Below are 13,535 nucleotides of genomic sequence, written 5' to 3'. Positions count from 1 at the left end.
CCAAGGATATGGAAATTGTAGCAAATGGACTGATGAAACTTGAACGTCTTCACATTGATGAGGCTAATATCGATGACATTATGCCATTCATTCGTCGATCACCAAAATTGAACAAAATCAAATTTAAACCTAAAGACAGAGATGTAGTTTTAAATGTGGCACTGTTGAATAGTGAACGTACCAAGTTGTCTGGAGCACGAAAAATAACAATTTATGCGCAGGATGATGTCTTTTTGGCTACTAAATGGACGACCAGAAACGGTGACACCAATTTGAGCTTCATCGAAATGAGACGAGCGGATTCGATGAAATGGGATCCTTTTTAATGAATATAATTTTCAGAATAGAAAATGTTTATTCAAACTATCAATCAGTTCAATATTCCATTTGAATTTAAAAATAAAATCAGATTCGTTTTTAAGAAAACGCTATATTTTCTCAACTTAAGAATTGAAAAACTACAGAATTGAATTCATAGTCCAAGTAAAATTTTGAATAAAGAGCAATCAAATCACAAAATGTCCGTACGTGCGTCTTTTTCTCTTTGAAAATGCAAAATGTTATTTAAAAATTACAGTAGAGTACCGTTTGTAGAAACTATTCCAAATGAAGTTAAAGAATGAAACGAATGAATATCTTTCCTAATCTTCTGAAACAAAATCCTAGGGGCTTTCATCATTCGTTCATACAAATTTATACACAATATTCACGTCCTATTCATCATATATACGATTAAAATTTCTCGCCTATACCAGTGAATAAGATGTATTTCAAACTTCAGTGTACACACACACACACAGTATTGCTACACAGAATCGAAGAAGATCCGCACAAAAGAGAACAAAAAAACATGCCATAGACGAAATATATACGAAATATACACCAAATATATGCAGTTATGCACATTTATTTGCGCGTATTAAAGATGATTTTGCAATATAGTTCACTATTTAGAGTATAAATCGTATACATTTGAAGATAAAAGCCCCTAGAAAAAATCATTATTATTGCTGTCGAAATAATTTAAAATTTATGTTGTGCTTATGAAAATTGAGATTGTAGAATGTTGCTGGTGTTTCACCACAGGTTCCAATCTTTAAAATGCCAAATATTTTCTTTCATTTTCTTGATTTTATTGTGACATATAACATGAGCAACAATTGTGACCAAAGCACAAAAACACGCATTGCTTTAAAAACATTGAAATCCAATAGGTAACACTGTTCTGTTTTGATTTTTATTAAAGTGAAGAATTTCATTAAAAAGTACAAAAAAAAACGAATTATTTTCAGAAATTTTTAAATTCTCTTCTAAAATGAGAACGAAACTGGTATGCCGTATTACTTAAGTTATTTGTGAGAAATTCACGTGCAAAATTTGATTGAAAATATCGTCAAAAAATATGAATTTTATGATTGAGCGACACTGTAAATACACGCAATGCAATAAATCTACAAAAGTTTTTCAATTTCCTTGGCGATGTCCATTGGATCGGTGGTTGGTGCAAAACGATTTACTGGTTGTCCGGTTTTGTCGACCAAGAATTTGGTGAAATTCCATTTGATGGCGCTGCCAAGGAAACCGCCCTGCTTATCCTTCAAGTATTTGTATAGTGGAGCAGCTGAATTTCCATTCACATTAATCTACACAAATCGAGAAAATATACATTTTAATTAATCGGTGTTGGATATAGCGAAGAAATGTTGATTCAATAAACCATTACCTTGGCGAAGACATCGCCAAATTCACCCTTGTCCTTTTCCAACTGGCAAACCATTTCGTCACCGTCATTTTCTGGACTTTGGCCGGCGAATTGGTTGCATGGGAAACCCAATATACGCAATCCTGAAAAACACACAAAATGTTTTGATAAATGTCAGTGTGGTGAATAGAGCCAAATGGATCTTACCTCTTTCATAGTACTGTTTTTTCAGCTCATTCAATTTTGCGTAGTTGTTCTTGGTTAAACCACACTGTGATGCAATGTTCACGATGAGCACCACATTGCCACGGTACTTATCCAATGAAACATCTTTGCCGTACGTATCTTTTACGGTGAAATCGTAGATTGATGATGCTGATTTGTAGTCCACATCGTTACCGCTTGCCATTTCTTCGGATGATTCAGACTGAAAAATTAAAAAAAGCAGTTTTATTGAACCAATGACGTTTTAATGGATCATTTGGAAAATTTTGACATTCCCCAAAGTGTTTATTTTGATTTTTAGATTACAGTTTCAAGAAAAGTAGAGCTATCGTTTTCAAATTATTAAAAGTAGAAAAAGAAGAAAGAATTATTTTTAAAAGTTTGACATCAGCTTCACTCACAAGCACCTATGAATTGATTCCAACGTTATGTCAACAAAGAAATCACTTGGGGAAACTAGATCGAAATCATGGCATTATTTTGTAATAAATTAAATTTGATTGTAAAATTTTGTGAACTTTTGAATTTATCGTCGTAATGGATTTTATGGTGGCTTTGGCGTACCTGATAGTAATATTTCGAAATCAACACGCCAACAATCAAAACAATTACGGTCGGTACAACATATTTCAACATAGTTCAGTCGCCTACCACAAAAAAAGAAGAAACAGCGCAAATTACAATTCACAAGCATTTTATTGATGCAACTCAATAATTTTTTTTTTCAAATATTTTCTGAATTAATAACAAAATAAAATTTTGAGGATTTTTGTTAATTTTGCTAGAAAAAGGTTTTTTTGGAACAAGCAATTTTTCGATGATTTGAAAAAAATTCTTGAAAATTGATTGAAGCAAAAGAAATTATGAAAAATTAAAAAATCAAAGAGAAATTTAAAAAAAAAATGCTAAAAATTCCAAATTATATTATGAATTCTGGATTCTTTTGCAGAAAAGGGAAAATGGATTGAAAAATATTTTCCGTAAAAAATTAACAAACATGTCAGAGTGACTTTACTTGATTTAATCTACAATCAACTAACATTTTTTCAAACATGTGTTGCGATGGATAATTACCAAATTATCTAGTTTCGACCCGAAATTAGTTGACTTCAGTTGAATTATTTATTATTTACGACTAATATGATAATTGCTTCCATTAAATTTTCTTTGTAAACTTTTCTATATGTTGAACTAATCGTAATTTTGAATTTAGTTTGATTGTAATCCACTGAATATCTCAAATTTAAATCATTGTGTAAATGTGTCGTTGCACTTTAGGAATGGCTTTAAAATTATTTGATTTTATAGATATGTGTAATGCAATTTAGGTATATTGGTCAATTTGGACTTTATGAGAGTAATTTCGAGTTGAAAACCTGATCTGTAATAAACAAATGGACAACACATTTTGAATTGTAAATTTTTCTACGTTTTTTTTTGTGTGAAATTTCGAGTTTATGGGCAATATTACGATCTATATTACATGGGCACAAAATCGATATATTTTCCAAGTCATACTGACAGATAAGCCATCTCTATTCTCGGTCATTGACGTACAACCATAATGAGTGCTGACAAAGCAGCTCAAACAATAAAATAATACCAAAAAATCAACTGTACTATTCAGCTCTGCTAAACACTACAAAATAACATTTTTTTCATGCAATTTTTTCATCCGCACTATAATGATTTGCATATTTCTGTTCAAGCATTTTTTGTTCTAATTCTAATGTACAATAAATCAAAACGCAAACAAATGCTTTCACTAACAATAAAATATAATGGTGCTATTTCAACAAGTGTACATTTATTTCATGCGGTTACGGTGGAGTAATTACAATGAGTGTGTAAATTAGCGACAGAAAGTCTAGCTCGTAACATACACATGGGTAAGATGCAAGGCAGAGTAAGTTTTCGCCATTTATAATGTAAGGTTGGCGATTACTTCTAAAAGATCGCAGTTTACCATCTGGACTAAAATTGTTTGGCCCAAAAATATGGACCCGTTCCATTTACACACCAAAAAATGAAGAGGAAAAACTTTACTCTTCACCTCACCATTTTTTATTACGCACTACCGATTCTTGGCAATTGTTTCACGCTTATTTTGATTTCACGCTTATTTGATATGACTCACAAGTGTTATTTATGCTCTATTATTATGTTCAATTTCTCATCCATTTCTTAAGAGGAAAAATTGAGAATCTCAATTTTGATCGAGAATTTTTCACTCACCTCTTGTGGCTGACCTTCAGTATCTTCCATTGTAGCAACGTTTCTTTTCTCGCCGTTCAACACAAATCGTGGAAAACAATCTTTTCAGTTTGGAAGTAAAACAAGAACTAAATGGTTTTAACATGCAACCACCACAAATTGGACTCGAATTGTTTTTTTTTTAAATTATTATCGATTTTCTTTATTAGTGGCAGTGTTGGATTGCGTTGATCCATTTTTAATATGCCACTTGTGTGGCCTTTCATTTCGTGTTATTCCACGTTTTATTTATAAATAATTATAACTTAATGTGCGCAAGCGGTAAAATATGTCGTACCATCGCCAGTTTATCGCTTCGATCTTGGATAAAACGATTTTTAGAGGTTCATGTAAATGAAGTGCTGCGTATGTGAATACCATAATTGACCTGATTTGGAATTGTACATTCGTTTTTGATGGAATTTGGGATTTTACGTGGTTTTGTATCCAGGGGCTTTAAGCATCTGAATGAAAACCAATAAACAATCGAGACGACATTGATTGCTGTGATGAACATAAATAAAATTGCTCTCAGTCCGTCTAATATCGACGAAACTGAACCCTCCGATAAATTGAGGAAAATACCTTTCGGAAAAGAAAAACCAATTAAATTCGAATAAAAAATGAAGTCGTTCCGATCTAAGGCATATTTTCATGAGAATTTCGACCCTTGAGCACCATGTAGAGAATAAAATGCTCTACCTTAAATGGCAAGTGATTTTGTGTCGGACCAACTGTTCAGTTGCTGCTATTTAGCGGTAGCCGTCATGTATTCACTATATTTCCAAATGTTATACAGCGCCAGTTATAAATGATTTACAATATCACCTACCAATAGCAGCAACTGTCCAGCTATCACAAGCTTGCCTTCCCGTATCAAATCCAATGCCTTTCTACGTGACCAAACTCTAGTCGAATTTGGTTGACATTCCATTCTATACACAGTACGTGCAATAAAATTGTTTACACCATTTCCACCGTTTAATCATTCGTACAAGTCAAGTGGATGAGTTCATTTGAATGTGAAACTCAATTAAAATCAGTGATAATTAATTGAATAAATACATTTGACATCTAAATGTGACTTTCGGATGTCGTCACATTCAAGATCACCATGTACAGCAACGTATGTAATGACGAAGCAAAATCATTCGCTATGAAAGAAGCCATTGTATTTTGATGAATAACTTAAATTCATCGAACCATAAACTCAAGTGAAACTATTTTATTAATAATTTACTTTGAATTGGATGGTCGCTTCACTGTATTGGTGATTCTTTTATTCAGTCGGTGTCCCATCCAAAACAAACACCTGTTACTTCAAAATTATCGCACGACTTATTATCTCCCATTATCAATTACCATGAGGCAATTTTACGGCGTTTACTTCAAATTGACTTCGAATATGAATGTTTATTGGCGATTGAAAACAAAAAATTTTTTTGGGATTTTTATTTCAAAACTTTCCTTCGTGTAGGCACACAATCTTTAATGCATGCAAATAAACACGCAAAAGCAAATATAAACAGTTATCGCATGCAAACAATGACGCTGTACAGTCCCGAGTTAATTTAACACATTTTATATGCATTGAACCGTTCAGGCTAAGTGGTGATTTATCAAGATTTTTGTTGTTTTGAATATTTAGCTCTCTTTTAGTAAACAGTATATATATTTCTGTCTCTGTCTCCCTTGCTCTACCTCTATATCTTCCACTCTCCCCTTCTTTCTCGTTCCCTCCCTTTCATTGTCTTTCCCTTTTCTTCTCTCTTTCCCTATCTCCTTCTCTACTCATTTTGTCACCTCATTTACATACATTTCCTTATTTCATTCTCTTCTTTGTGTAAAAAAAACCTCTGCTCTATGACCGGCAAAAAGCACACTTTGACAATATCTCACATATAATAATTGACACCGAACATTATTTACACAAACCACAGCTCTAATTATTAGAATGTTATTCTCACAATTGAGTATAGCAATGTAAGCAAATGAGTCGCAATAAAATTATAACTACGCACTTTCAACTATACGAAAAAATAAAAAATAAAAAAACTCCATCGTACTTACCGAATCTGATTGTGCTTCTCTTAATTCTTTCTGAATAAAAACAGCCGTACAATTGAGTTCACGTTTGCCGTCGCTGTTGTCACTGGCCAACGTTAATTTTGACAGTAGAATTATAAAAACTACAGAGATATTAAACAACATCGATAGGCGACCCATACTGATGCAATATATTATCTTATCTGTGTGAATGTATAAAACGTTGGAGTGTGTAAGCGTATGAGTAATACTTTAACGCAGCTAGTCGTGAATAATGAAACGCGTACCGTATTGTACTGCACACGAATAACGTACTAAGTTCGTTCTTATTCGATCGACGATTCGTCTTAAACTAAACGGTCTGATGTGTGGTCATCTTATATAGGCTATTTTTTTGTGAGACACAAACTTAATCAACAGCTTACACTTATGGAATTTTAACTATACTATTCACTGCAGCAGATAGCACTATTTGAATTCATGCTGTGTGAGATGTTCTCTCATTTAAAATGTATCACTTTGAACAGAGGTCAGACATTGTTATTGTGAACTATGAGATGAAAAACAAATCGACTTTTTCTTCTCCAAATCGGTTTTCAAACTAAATGTTATTTATTAACTTATCAAATACAATTCTTACATCAAAATGCTAAATTTAAAAAAAGTTCGCAGAAAAAAATTTATACAATTCCATTGAAATAAAATAAAATTTTTGGCAAGTATTTTTCCTTTAAAATTTATCAGTCTCATCGTCAAGGAATTCATTAAATTTATCCAATTCGTCGCATAGTAATTGTTTGTTGCGTATGATTTCATGTGCTTGCCGTTCGCCATCCTCAAATATCTCTCTATTTTGTGTCTCTAGCTCTTGTGCTTTCGCATTCAAAACGGCAATTTCCTCGGTAATTTGTGCCTTGATGGCAATTTTCTCTTCAATGTCTCGCTTTAATTTGTTCGTACATGTCGATCCATTGCTTTCGAAATCCGATCGTTTTCGTTTCAATGCAATCAATTTATTGTTGGCTTCTTGAAATTGATTCATTTCTGCGATGAATTGATCGTTCAATTGGTTGTGCAGTGATTTGTATTCGATTAATTTGTCATTGTTTTGTTGGATTTTATCGATTTTCTGGAGCTTATCTTGCGCACAGTCATCGCCAAGTTTTCGTTGACGTGAGCAAATATTTTGAATTGTGTCATGGGTGTCGGTCGGGTCAATGGTGAAATCATTTACATTGAGATTTTTTCGTTGCATCGATGGGATTTGCATGAGTTTCTTCGTCGTATGAAATGTAAAATCGTTGAATTTTTTTATAGCATCCATTCGAAGTTTTTGATACCGTGCCAATTTCACTTGAGCATCAACCGCTTCGGCTTGAATCGTATCCTTTTCGGTTTGTAGCATTGCCTTGGCATTTTTCAATGACATTTCTTGTGCTGTTAATTGCTTCATGTCAAGTCGTATACTCTTTTGATTGTCGACGGCTTGCATTAATCGCTGTAGTTCAACCTGTTTATCGGCCAATATTCGTGCCTTTTCATCACGCACCATTGTCACCATTTTCAAGCATTTGCGTTTTTCAATCAGATCCTCTTGGAGTTTTGCTTCTTCATTCTCTCTGTTCATGACTTGGTGCTCGATAACCGTGAAGTATTTGTCACTCTCTTTTTTATCATCACAACCGACAAGTTTTTTCTCCAAGTCGGCACTGATTTTACGCAATTGTTCCGCTTTTTCAGTCAATTTTTCGATCGTTATGTCTGGTTTATTCAATTTTATCGCGATAATACCATTGATCAATTTCGCTTCACCCTCTTCGTCCAAGTAATTTTCACGCTTTGATGCTATGTAATCGATGTAGTTTCGTTGTGTCTCGGCCGAAAATAGTTCAGCGTATTTGTCGTTGATTAGGTTTTCGCATGGTGTCACCGGAATTGCCGTTGGAATCGTGTACTGCTTTATGTCACACACCAAATCGGCCAAAAATGCCAACATCGCCACTACATCAGGGAACGAGTGACTAGAGATTGGAAGATTTTTTTTTTGATAAAAAAAATTAACTTTTTTCAACTTTAATGCAATTACTTACTGTGCATTTGGCGTTTTTAAGCACGATTTATTCAAAACATATGGATAGTTGAGACTTTGCATAAACGAGATGATGACATTTTCTGTACTGCTGCGAATCTTAGCGATGGTATTTTTTCCGCCAATTTTCACCATTAAAAACGAAATAATATCAATAAATTGGTTCATTGTCATGGATTTTAAGCCAGTGTTGCCTAAATTTAAGCTTTTGTAAAATTTTTGACTTGATTGAAGTAGATTCATGACTTTGAATGCATTTTCTGTGGCCATTCGTCGATTTTGTTCACTGTTCGATGTACCGGTGGAGGATGGTGTTCGAGTGCCAGGCGATCGAGTTGGAAGCGGTGTACGCATATTTGAACTACTACGAGGCAGTCCACTGACTGTTTGACGGCGATCAGCTGATTCCAATAAATTTGATTGTGAACCACTTGTCAGACGATGGTGCCGAGTCAAATCGTGTGTTGTCATTCGTGAACTTCTACATGAATAAATACGATTAAAATGCAGAGTCCAGACACTCAATTTGAACAAATTTTCTTTTAAAACCATTCTTACCTTGACACACGCATTGGTGTTTTTTTATCCATCGTTCAATTTTGTTGATCTAATTTCTTTTTCAATGATCAAACTTTTCTTATAAATGAATACTAATTTGGTCGCCAATTGATTAATTATCACAGAAAATTAAATGTTGTCAGTCGCTTCTGGTGTGGAGTGTGCAAAAACCGGTGTACATAGTTGCATTTAAATTCGAATTTGCAATTCGAACAACCAGCTTCGAACACGGCACAACGCGCCAAATCTGACATTTGACAAACTAACACACAATGATTGACACTCAATGTCAACATGCAATCCGCTTACAATTGTCATTGGGTAAATAAACATTATTTGAAATGCAATATAGGAAAAAAAAGGAACCGAAAATTATAAATAGCCACTGAAAAAAGAGGAGATTTTCGCTGAAAAATGGTGGCTTTGGAAAAGAAATTTATTTGCATCAATTGTGGTCACCCAACCGATGAACTTTACACAAAATACAGTGCAAATGTTATGAAAATCGCCAACTGTGTAAGTGTGATTAGATAATTGGAATAAAGTGGTGAATTTTCGTTTTTAAAAAAATATTGGATTGCAATTTTACACGTTTTGCAGGAAAAATGCCATCAAATCGCCGACAAATATATTGAATTTGAACCGATCGTCATTGTCATTGACTTGGTGCTGTTGTCACGACCTACCTACCGGCATGTATTGTATAACACTGACTTTAGAGTATGTATCGGTTTTCAATGATTTTTATTTAATCAAGCAATCCCTACCGTTTATTTAATTTTCGCCTTCTGCACAATTTTCGATTTTTTTCTCTCCGAATTTTTTTCCGTTTTGAAATTTTAAGTTTTCTGATAATTTTTTTTTCTCTCTTTTTTAAAACTTTTTATCATCCGGTGTTTTGTCTCATTTTTTCTAATTTTTCATTGAAATTTCCTCAATTTTTTAGATCCACTGGAAATTGAGTTTAATCATCTGCCTGCTGGATGCATATATTTCATGGTCGAATAAATTTCATTATTTAGCCTCTGAAGTCAACGATGAACACTTTACCAAAGAGAAATTCTTTTATTTATGCTTCGGACTAGCGGTGACCGGTGAGATCTTTTTTTGGATGCTTTTCCGCACACATCACTGTGTGCTGATAAGTATTTTTTTTTATGAAATTGTTATTATTTGAGACCATAAGACCAATTAATCATATACACTAACTGCCTTTGGTACGGAATTTTGAGTCAACATTTTTGATGGACAAAAACGGCAAGGGTCATATACTCGTGCCAATCGATTTTGACTTTTTTGTACACAATATTTGTTTTGTTCATATAAAAAAATCGAAAAATGTTTAAATTCCAGACAATTTAGTGCTGATGGCACTGTTAAGCTTAAGTCTTAGAAAGTCGCTATTGTTCTGGTCAGCCGCAAATCCACTGATGTTATTGATCAAAGCAATGTGTTTGGCCAATGTTGCGAAATTCTTTCTCCTACCTATCGTCATATGGAAGACACAACAGAGTGATTTCGTGGTTCAACTCAATTTTATGCTGTTTCTTGGTTATTTTATCAGCAGCTTGATCAATGCACATTCAGGTAAGCGTGGTACCTCATTCAATGATTGCAAATAAATAATTATTCAAATTACAACAATTAAAAAAAAAATTGAAATTTTCGAGGTGTCCACAAAACTGTCACACATACTAGCGTAAAGAATTCCGCATACTAAAGATGAATTTTGTGCCTTTAATTCTAGTTATATCCGGTTTTGGTCGAATTTACTCGGGATTTTCGGTGATCTCGTCTCTTGCCATCAAATCAATCATGTTTAATGTATTCATTCGTTATTTGGAGCGAAATTTCTTCTTGCTCTAAAGAGGTTAGTCACAACAAAGAAGACATAGTACAAAAGGTATTTTTTTTTCTTTTAATATATTTTACAATTTTTATGTAAAATATTTCGACTAGTTAATATAGCTAATAAAAATGTCCCAACAATGGTTAAAGAAAATTAGTCTTCTTTGAGTTTTTCTTGTGTGTACTTGGTGATCTCGGCGATAAGGTCATTAAACGATAGATAACATTCCTTTTCCTCTTGGATGAAGTGCAATTCAAACTGTGGATTTTCTGGTTCGCTTGCTTTTTTTCCGATTATCACTACTAACGGAATACCTAATCTATTGGTGTAAAATGGAAGTCAAAAAAAAAAAATTAATTTAAAAAGCAAGTAGTAAAATGGAATGAGTTCTAACCTTCTCGCGTCTCGAAATCGATCGCCAACTGTAACTCGAATCCGATCGTCAACTAAAATTGAATCATGTAGCGTTGGAATGCTATTCAATTGATTGTGTATTTCGTCCAAATAATGACTAGCCGCATTAAATGCTTTGCTCCGTTTTTCCGGCGGCACAATACAAACTGAGAATGGTGCTATCGGAAATGGCCACCGTAAATGTGAATCCGTTGATAATTTTTCAATGGCAGCACCTATTAAACGTGTCACTCCAATGCCATAGCATCCCATTTGCATTGGGACGGGTTTATTGCCTTTCAAATAATGCGCCTTTTGTCGCTTTGTGTACGTATCGCCCAGAAGAAATGTGTGACCGACCTTATAAAATACATTTTTTGTTCACTAAAAATCTAAATTTGGATTCCACTCCATTTGGATGGTCGCTCACCTCAATCCCCGAACATTTTTCCACGCGATTCGATTTACACTTTGGACACTCTGAGTCACCGGTCTCCGTTGAGTTCACCGATGTTTCATTACAAACTGAACACTCCTGCAGTTTTTGCTCGCCAATTGGTGTCAAGTAGTGGTACTCATGCGACAAATTACCTCCCATTTGTTGAGCATCGGCTTCAACTAATTACAAAGAATAATTAAACAAATTTTTTGACAAAGATTACGATAATTTTTCTAAATTAGAAAAAAAAGGAAAATTGATAAAAATAGTTACAAAAATAAACGTAGTTTGTAAAAGAGAGAAAATGGTGAAAATAATACCTTTTTTAAATGGTATTCCTAGAAACTTAAAAAATTTATCGTAAATTTCGTTGACTTCTTCGTATGTTTGTGTAGAACTCTCTTTGTCCATATCAAACGTGTAGAGATCTTTCATAAGAAATTCACGGCAACGCAGCAGACCGTACCGAGCATTCTCATCGCGAAATTTATTCCCGATCTATTGAAAAATTACAGAAAATGTATTTAAGTCAGTTTCTTTTGTTTTCGAACTCTTTATCTCTATTTGTATCTCTTTCTCCCTCTCATGATCTTTCCCTCTCTTCCTTTCTCTCTCTCTTTCTCTCGTTCTTTCTGTGGTTTTCTATTTATCTATTTACACCTCTCTATCCGTATCTCACTTTCACATTTAACTCAAAATATATCTCAAGTATTAAACGCTTTCCTCTACATACCTATCATCTACATTCACAAGGAACCTTTGTTCAAAATTAATTTTTCAATACTCAAATATTCCCATAAAACCGTTCAATAGCGGCGATTTTGCTTGACCTCTAAATCGTAGTTTTTGTTGCCAATTTAAATACAAAAAAAGAACTCACTTGATACAATCGGATGGGCATTTGTTTCTCACCGATATTTTGACCAAATTTCATCATATGTGTTATCACTTCTTCAAAGGTCTAAAATAGAGAGTGCAAAAAATCACATAAAACTAAACAATTAAATAGTCTACTGATGCCGACTACTGGTCTGCTTTCCAGGACCTCGCCGGTGCAAGAATTGAGAAATTAAAAATCATTCATAAATCATACCGGTCCGAGAAGTAACATCTTGTCGTTTCTATCTTTCAGTTGGAATAATTCGGATTGGTAGTCATCGTATCGTCCTATTTCAAATTTAAAAGAATCTTTCAATAAATTTGGCACAAATTGTCATATTAAAGACTCTTTAAAGTGAGAAATAAAATTATTATAATATGAGAAAAAAAATCGATTGAAATTTTTCGCATTATTTCCACAACACAAAAAGAAATTCCGCAAAAATCATAAAAAATTGATTTTTTATCGATTTGAAAAAAAACACGATGTTTTTGTGATTAAAATGTGTTTGTACCCGATAATACCGTTGTAGATTCTCACTGTTTCAAACACGTGAAATGGGTCCTACAAATCATGAAATACCGGCACATGAACAACGACAATACCACCAAATGCCGACAGACACTAACCTGACTTTTTCCAAAATTCGGTTGCTGTTAAATTTGGTATGGTAATCTCTTGTGCATCAATTTTGTGCATAAATCGTTTAATGAGTGCGCTTGTTTTATTGATCGATCGTTGTAATATCGGCAAATAGTAATAGGTGCCTTTGTCCAGTGGTTTCATCAGTCCATAGTCAATCAGCAACTAAAAAAATATCAACGACATTAATTGATAAATATTCAACTGAAAAATATAAAAATTTACGCTTTGATTTTTGGATCCAAAGGTGTTCTTGGTTTTTTGCAGCATTGAATCGGCTGGATGAAAAATTTTCGAAACTCGATGCATTTTAATATTATTAACCAAAACATAAATGTAATTTCATTTAACAGCAACGTTTCATTTGACATTTGGGTTGACAGCAGCTGTCAGTATGAAAGTATGTCTATGCGAATGAAATGTCAAACGAAACGTATCGCAACGTACGCGCATACACCA

The 13,535-nt window shown here is 33.7% G+C and overlaps 4 protein-coding genes across 6 annotated transcripts; 1 reads left to right on the top strand and 3 right to left on the bottom strand.

Annotated features, from left to right (window-relative positions):
* Positions 1-1,206: 1,206 nt before the first annotated feature.
* LOC116347377 (probable phospholipid hydroperoxide glutathione peroxidase) lies at positions 1,207-6,590 on the bottom strand. Of its 3 annotated transcripts, XM_031777951.1 has the most exons (5): positions 6,251-6,361; positions 2,492-2,574; positions 1,910-2,129; positions 1,724-1,845; positions 1,207-1,643 (listed from the first exon to the last, which is right to left on the bottom strand). In XM_031777951.1, the coding sequence occupies exons 2-5, from the start codon at positions 2,561-2,563 to the stop codon at positions 1,452-1,454; spliced, it is 606 nt and encodes a 201-aa protein (XP_031633811.1). In that variant the 5' UTR covers positions 2,564-2,574; positions 6,251-6,361; the 3' UTR covers positions 1,207-1,451. The 3 variants fall into 3 exon arrangements, with proteins under 3 accessions (XP_031633811.1, XP_031633809.1, XP_031633812.1); XM_031777949.1 differs by lacking the exon at positions 2,492-2,574 and having other exon boundaries at positions 1,216-1,643; positions 6,251-6,590; XM_031777952.1 differs by lacking the exons at positions 2,492-2,574; positions 6,251-6,361 and adding an exon at positions 4,163-4,274 and having other exon boundaries at positions 1,216-1,643.
* A 288-nt stretch (positions 6,591-6,878) lies between these two features.
* LOC116347385 (kinetochore protein NDC80 homolog) lies at positions 6,879-9,105 on the bottom strand. The gene is made up of 3 exons (XM_031777961.1): positions 8,874-9,105; positions 8,317-8,796; positions 6,879-8,247 (listed from the first exon to the last, which is right to left on the bottom strand). Exons 1-3 carry the CDS (start codon positions 8,903-8,905, stop codon positions 6,957-6,959), a joined length of 1,803 nt encoding a protein of 600 aa, XP_031633821.1. The 5' UTR covers positions 8,906-9,105; the 3' UTR covers positions 6,879-6,956.
* On the top strand, positions 9,045-10,878 carry LOC116347387 (protein ARV1). Its single transcript, XM_031777964.1, has 5 exons — positions 9,045-9,389; positions 9,474-9,593; positions 9,820-9,967; positions 10,227-10,460; positions 10,621-10,878. Exons 1-5 carry the CDS (start codon positions 9,288-9,290, stop codon positions 10,737-10,739), a joined length of 723 nt encoding a protein of 240 aa, XP_031633824.1. The 5' UTR covers positions 9,045-9,287; the 3' UTR covers positions 10,740-10,878.
* LOC116347386 (probable proline--tRNA ligase, mitochondrial) lies at positions 10,801-13,460 on the bottom strand. The gene is made up of 8 exons (XM_031777963.1): positions 13,302-13,460; positions 13,064-13,241; positions 12,648-12,721; positions 12,435-12,515; positions 11,875-12,052; positions 11,546-11,733; positions 11,117-11,475; positions 10,801-11,041 (listed from the first exon to the last, which is right to left on the bottom strand). Exons 1-8 carry the CDS (start codon positions 13,383-13,385, stop codon positions 10,876-10,878), a joined length of 1,308 nt encoding a protein of 435 aa, XP_031633823.1. The 5' UTR covers positions 13,386-13,460; the 3' UTR covers positions 10,801-10,875.
* Positions 13,461-13,535: the final 75 nt, after the last annotated feature.

This window comes from Contarinia nasturtii, unplaced genomic scaffold (assembly GCF_009176525.2).
Source record: "Contarinia nasturtii isolate CC-2019 unplaced genomic scaffold, AAFC_CNas_1.1 Cnas_scaffold_1840, whole genome shotgun sequence".
Classification (NCBI taxonomy): domain Eukaryota; kingdom Metazoa; phylum Arthropoda; class Insecta; order Diptera; family Cecidomyiidae; genus Contarinia; species Contarinia nasturtii.
The sequence above is the reverse complement of the archived record's forward strand: the minus strand, read 5'-3'. Positions and strand labels throughout refer to the sequence as shown.

What these genes read in the sequence shown, in the direction of transcription:
- LOC116347377 (XM_031777949.1), bottom strand. Translation starts at nt 6,406, where the DNA reads ATGGGTCGCCTATCGATGTTGTTTAATATCTCTGTAGTTTTTATAATT. An exon ending in AAAACAGTACTATGAAAGAG is followed by an intron (nt 1,846 to 1,909) that starts GTAAGATCCATT and finishes TGTGTTTTTCAG; the next exon opens with GATTGCGTATATTGGGTTTC. An exon ending in TTGGCGATGTCTTCGCCAAG is followed by an intron (nt 1,644 to 1,723) that starts GTAATGGTTTAT and finishes CGATTTGTGTAG; the next exon opens with ATTAATGTGAATGGAAATTC.
- LOC116347385 (XM_031777961.1), bottom strand. Translation starts at nt 8,905, where the DNA reads ATGGATAAAAAAACACCAATGCGTGTGTCAAG. An exon ending in ACACCAATGCGTGTGTCAAG is followed by an intron (nt 8,797 to 8,873) that starts GTAAGAATGGTT and finishes TTATTCATGTAG; the next exon opens with AAGTTCACGAATGACAACAC. An exon ending in TTAAAAACGCCAAATGCACA is followed by an intron (nt 8,248 to 8,316) that starts GTAAGTAATTGC and finishes TCCAATCTCTAG; the next exon opens with TCACTCGTTCCCTGATGTAG.
- LOC116347387 (XM_031777964.1), top strand. Translation starts at nt 9,288, where the DNA reads ATGGTGGCTTTGGAAAAGAAATTTATTTGCATCAATTGTGGTCACCCA. An exon ending in TGTATAACACTGACTTTAGA is followed by an intron (nt 9,594 to 9,819) that starts GTATGTATCGGT and finishes TCAATTTTTTAG; the next exon opens with ATCCACTGGAAATTGAGTTT. An exon ending in CTTCGGACTAGCGGTGACCG is followed by an intron (nt 9,968 to 10,226) that starts GTGAGATCTTTT and finishes TTTAAATTCCAG; the next exon opens with ACAATTTAGTGCTGATGGCA.
- LOC116347386 (XM_031777963.1), bottom strand. Translation starts at nt 13,385, where the DNA reads ATGCATCGAGTTTCGAAAATTTTTCATCCAGCCGATTCAATGCTGCAA. An exon ending in AGGAATACCATTTAAAAAAG is followed by an intron (nt 11,734 to 11,874) that starts GTATTATTTTCA and finishes CTTTGTAATTAG; the next exon opens with TTGAAGCCGATGCTCAACAA. An exon ending in CGATTTCGAGACGCGAGAAG is followed by an intron (nt 11,042 to 11,116) that starts GTTAGAACTCAT and finishes TTACACCAATAG; the next exon opens with ATTAGGTATTCCGTTAGTAG.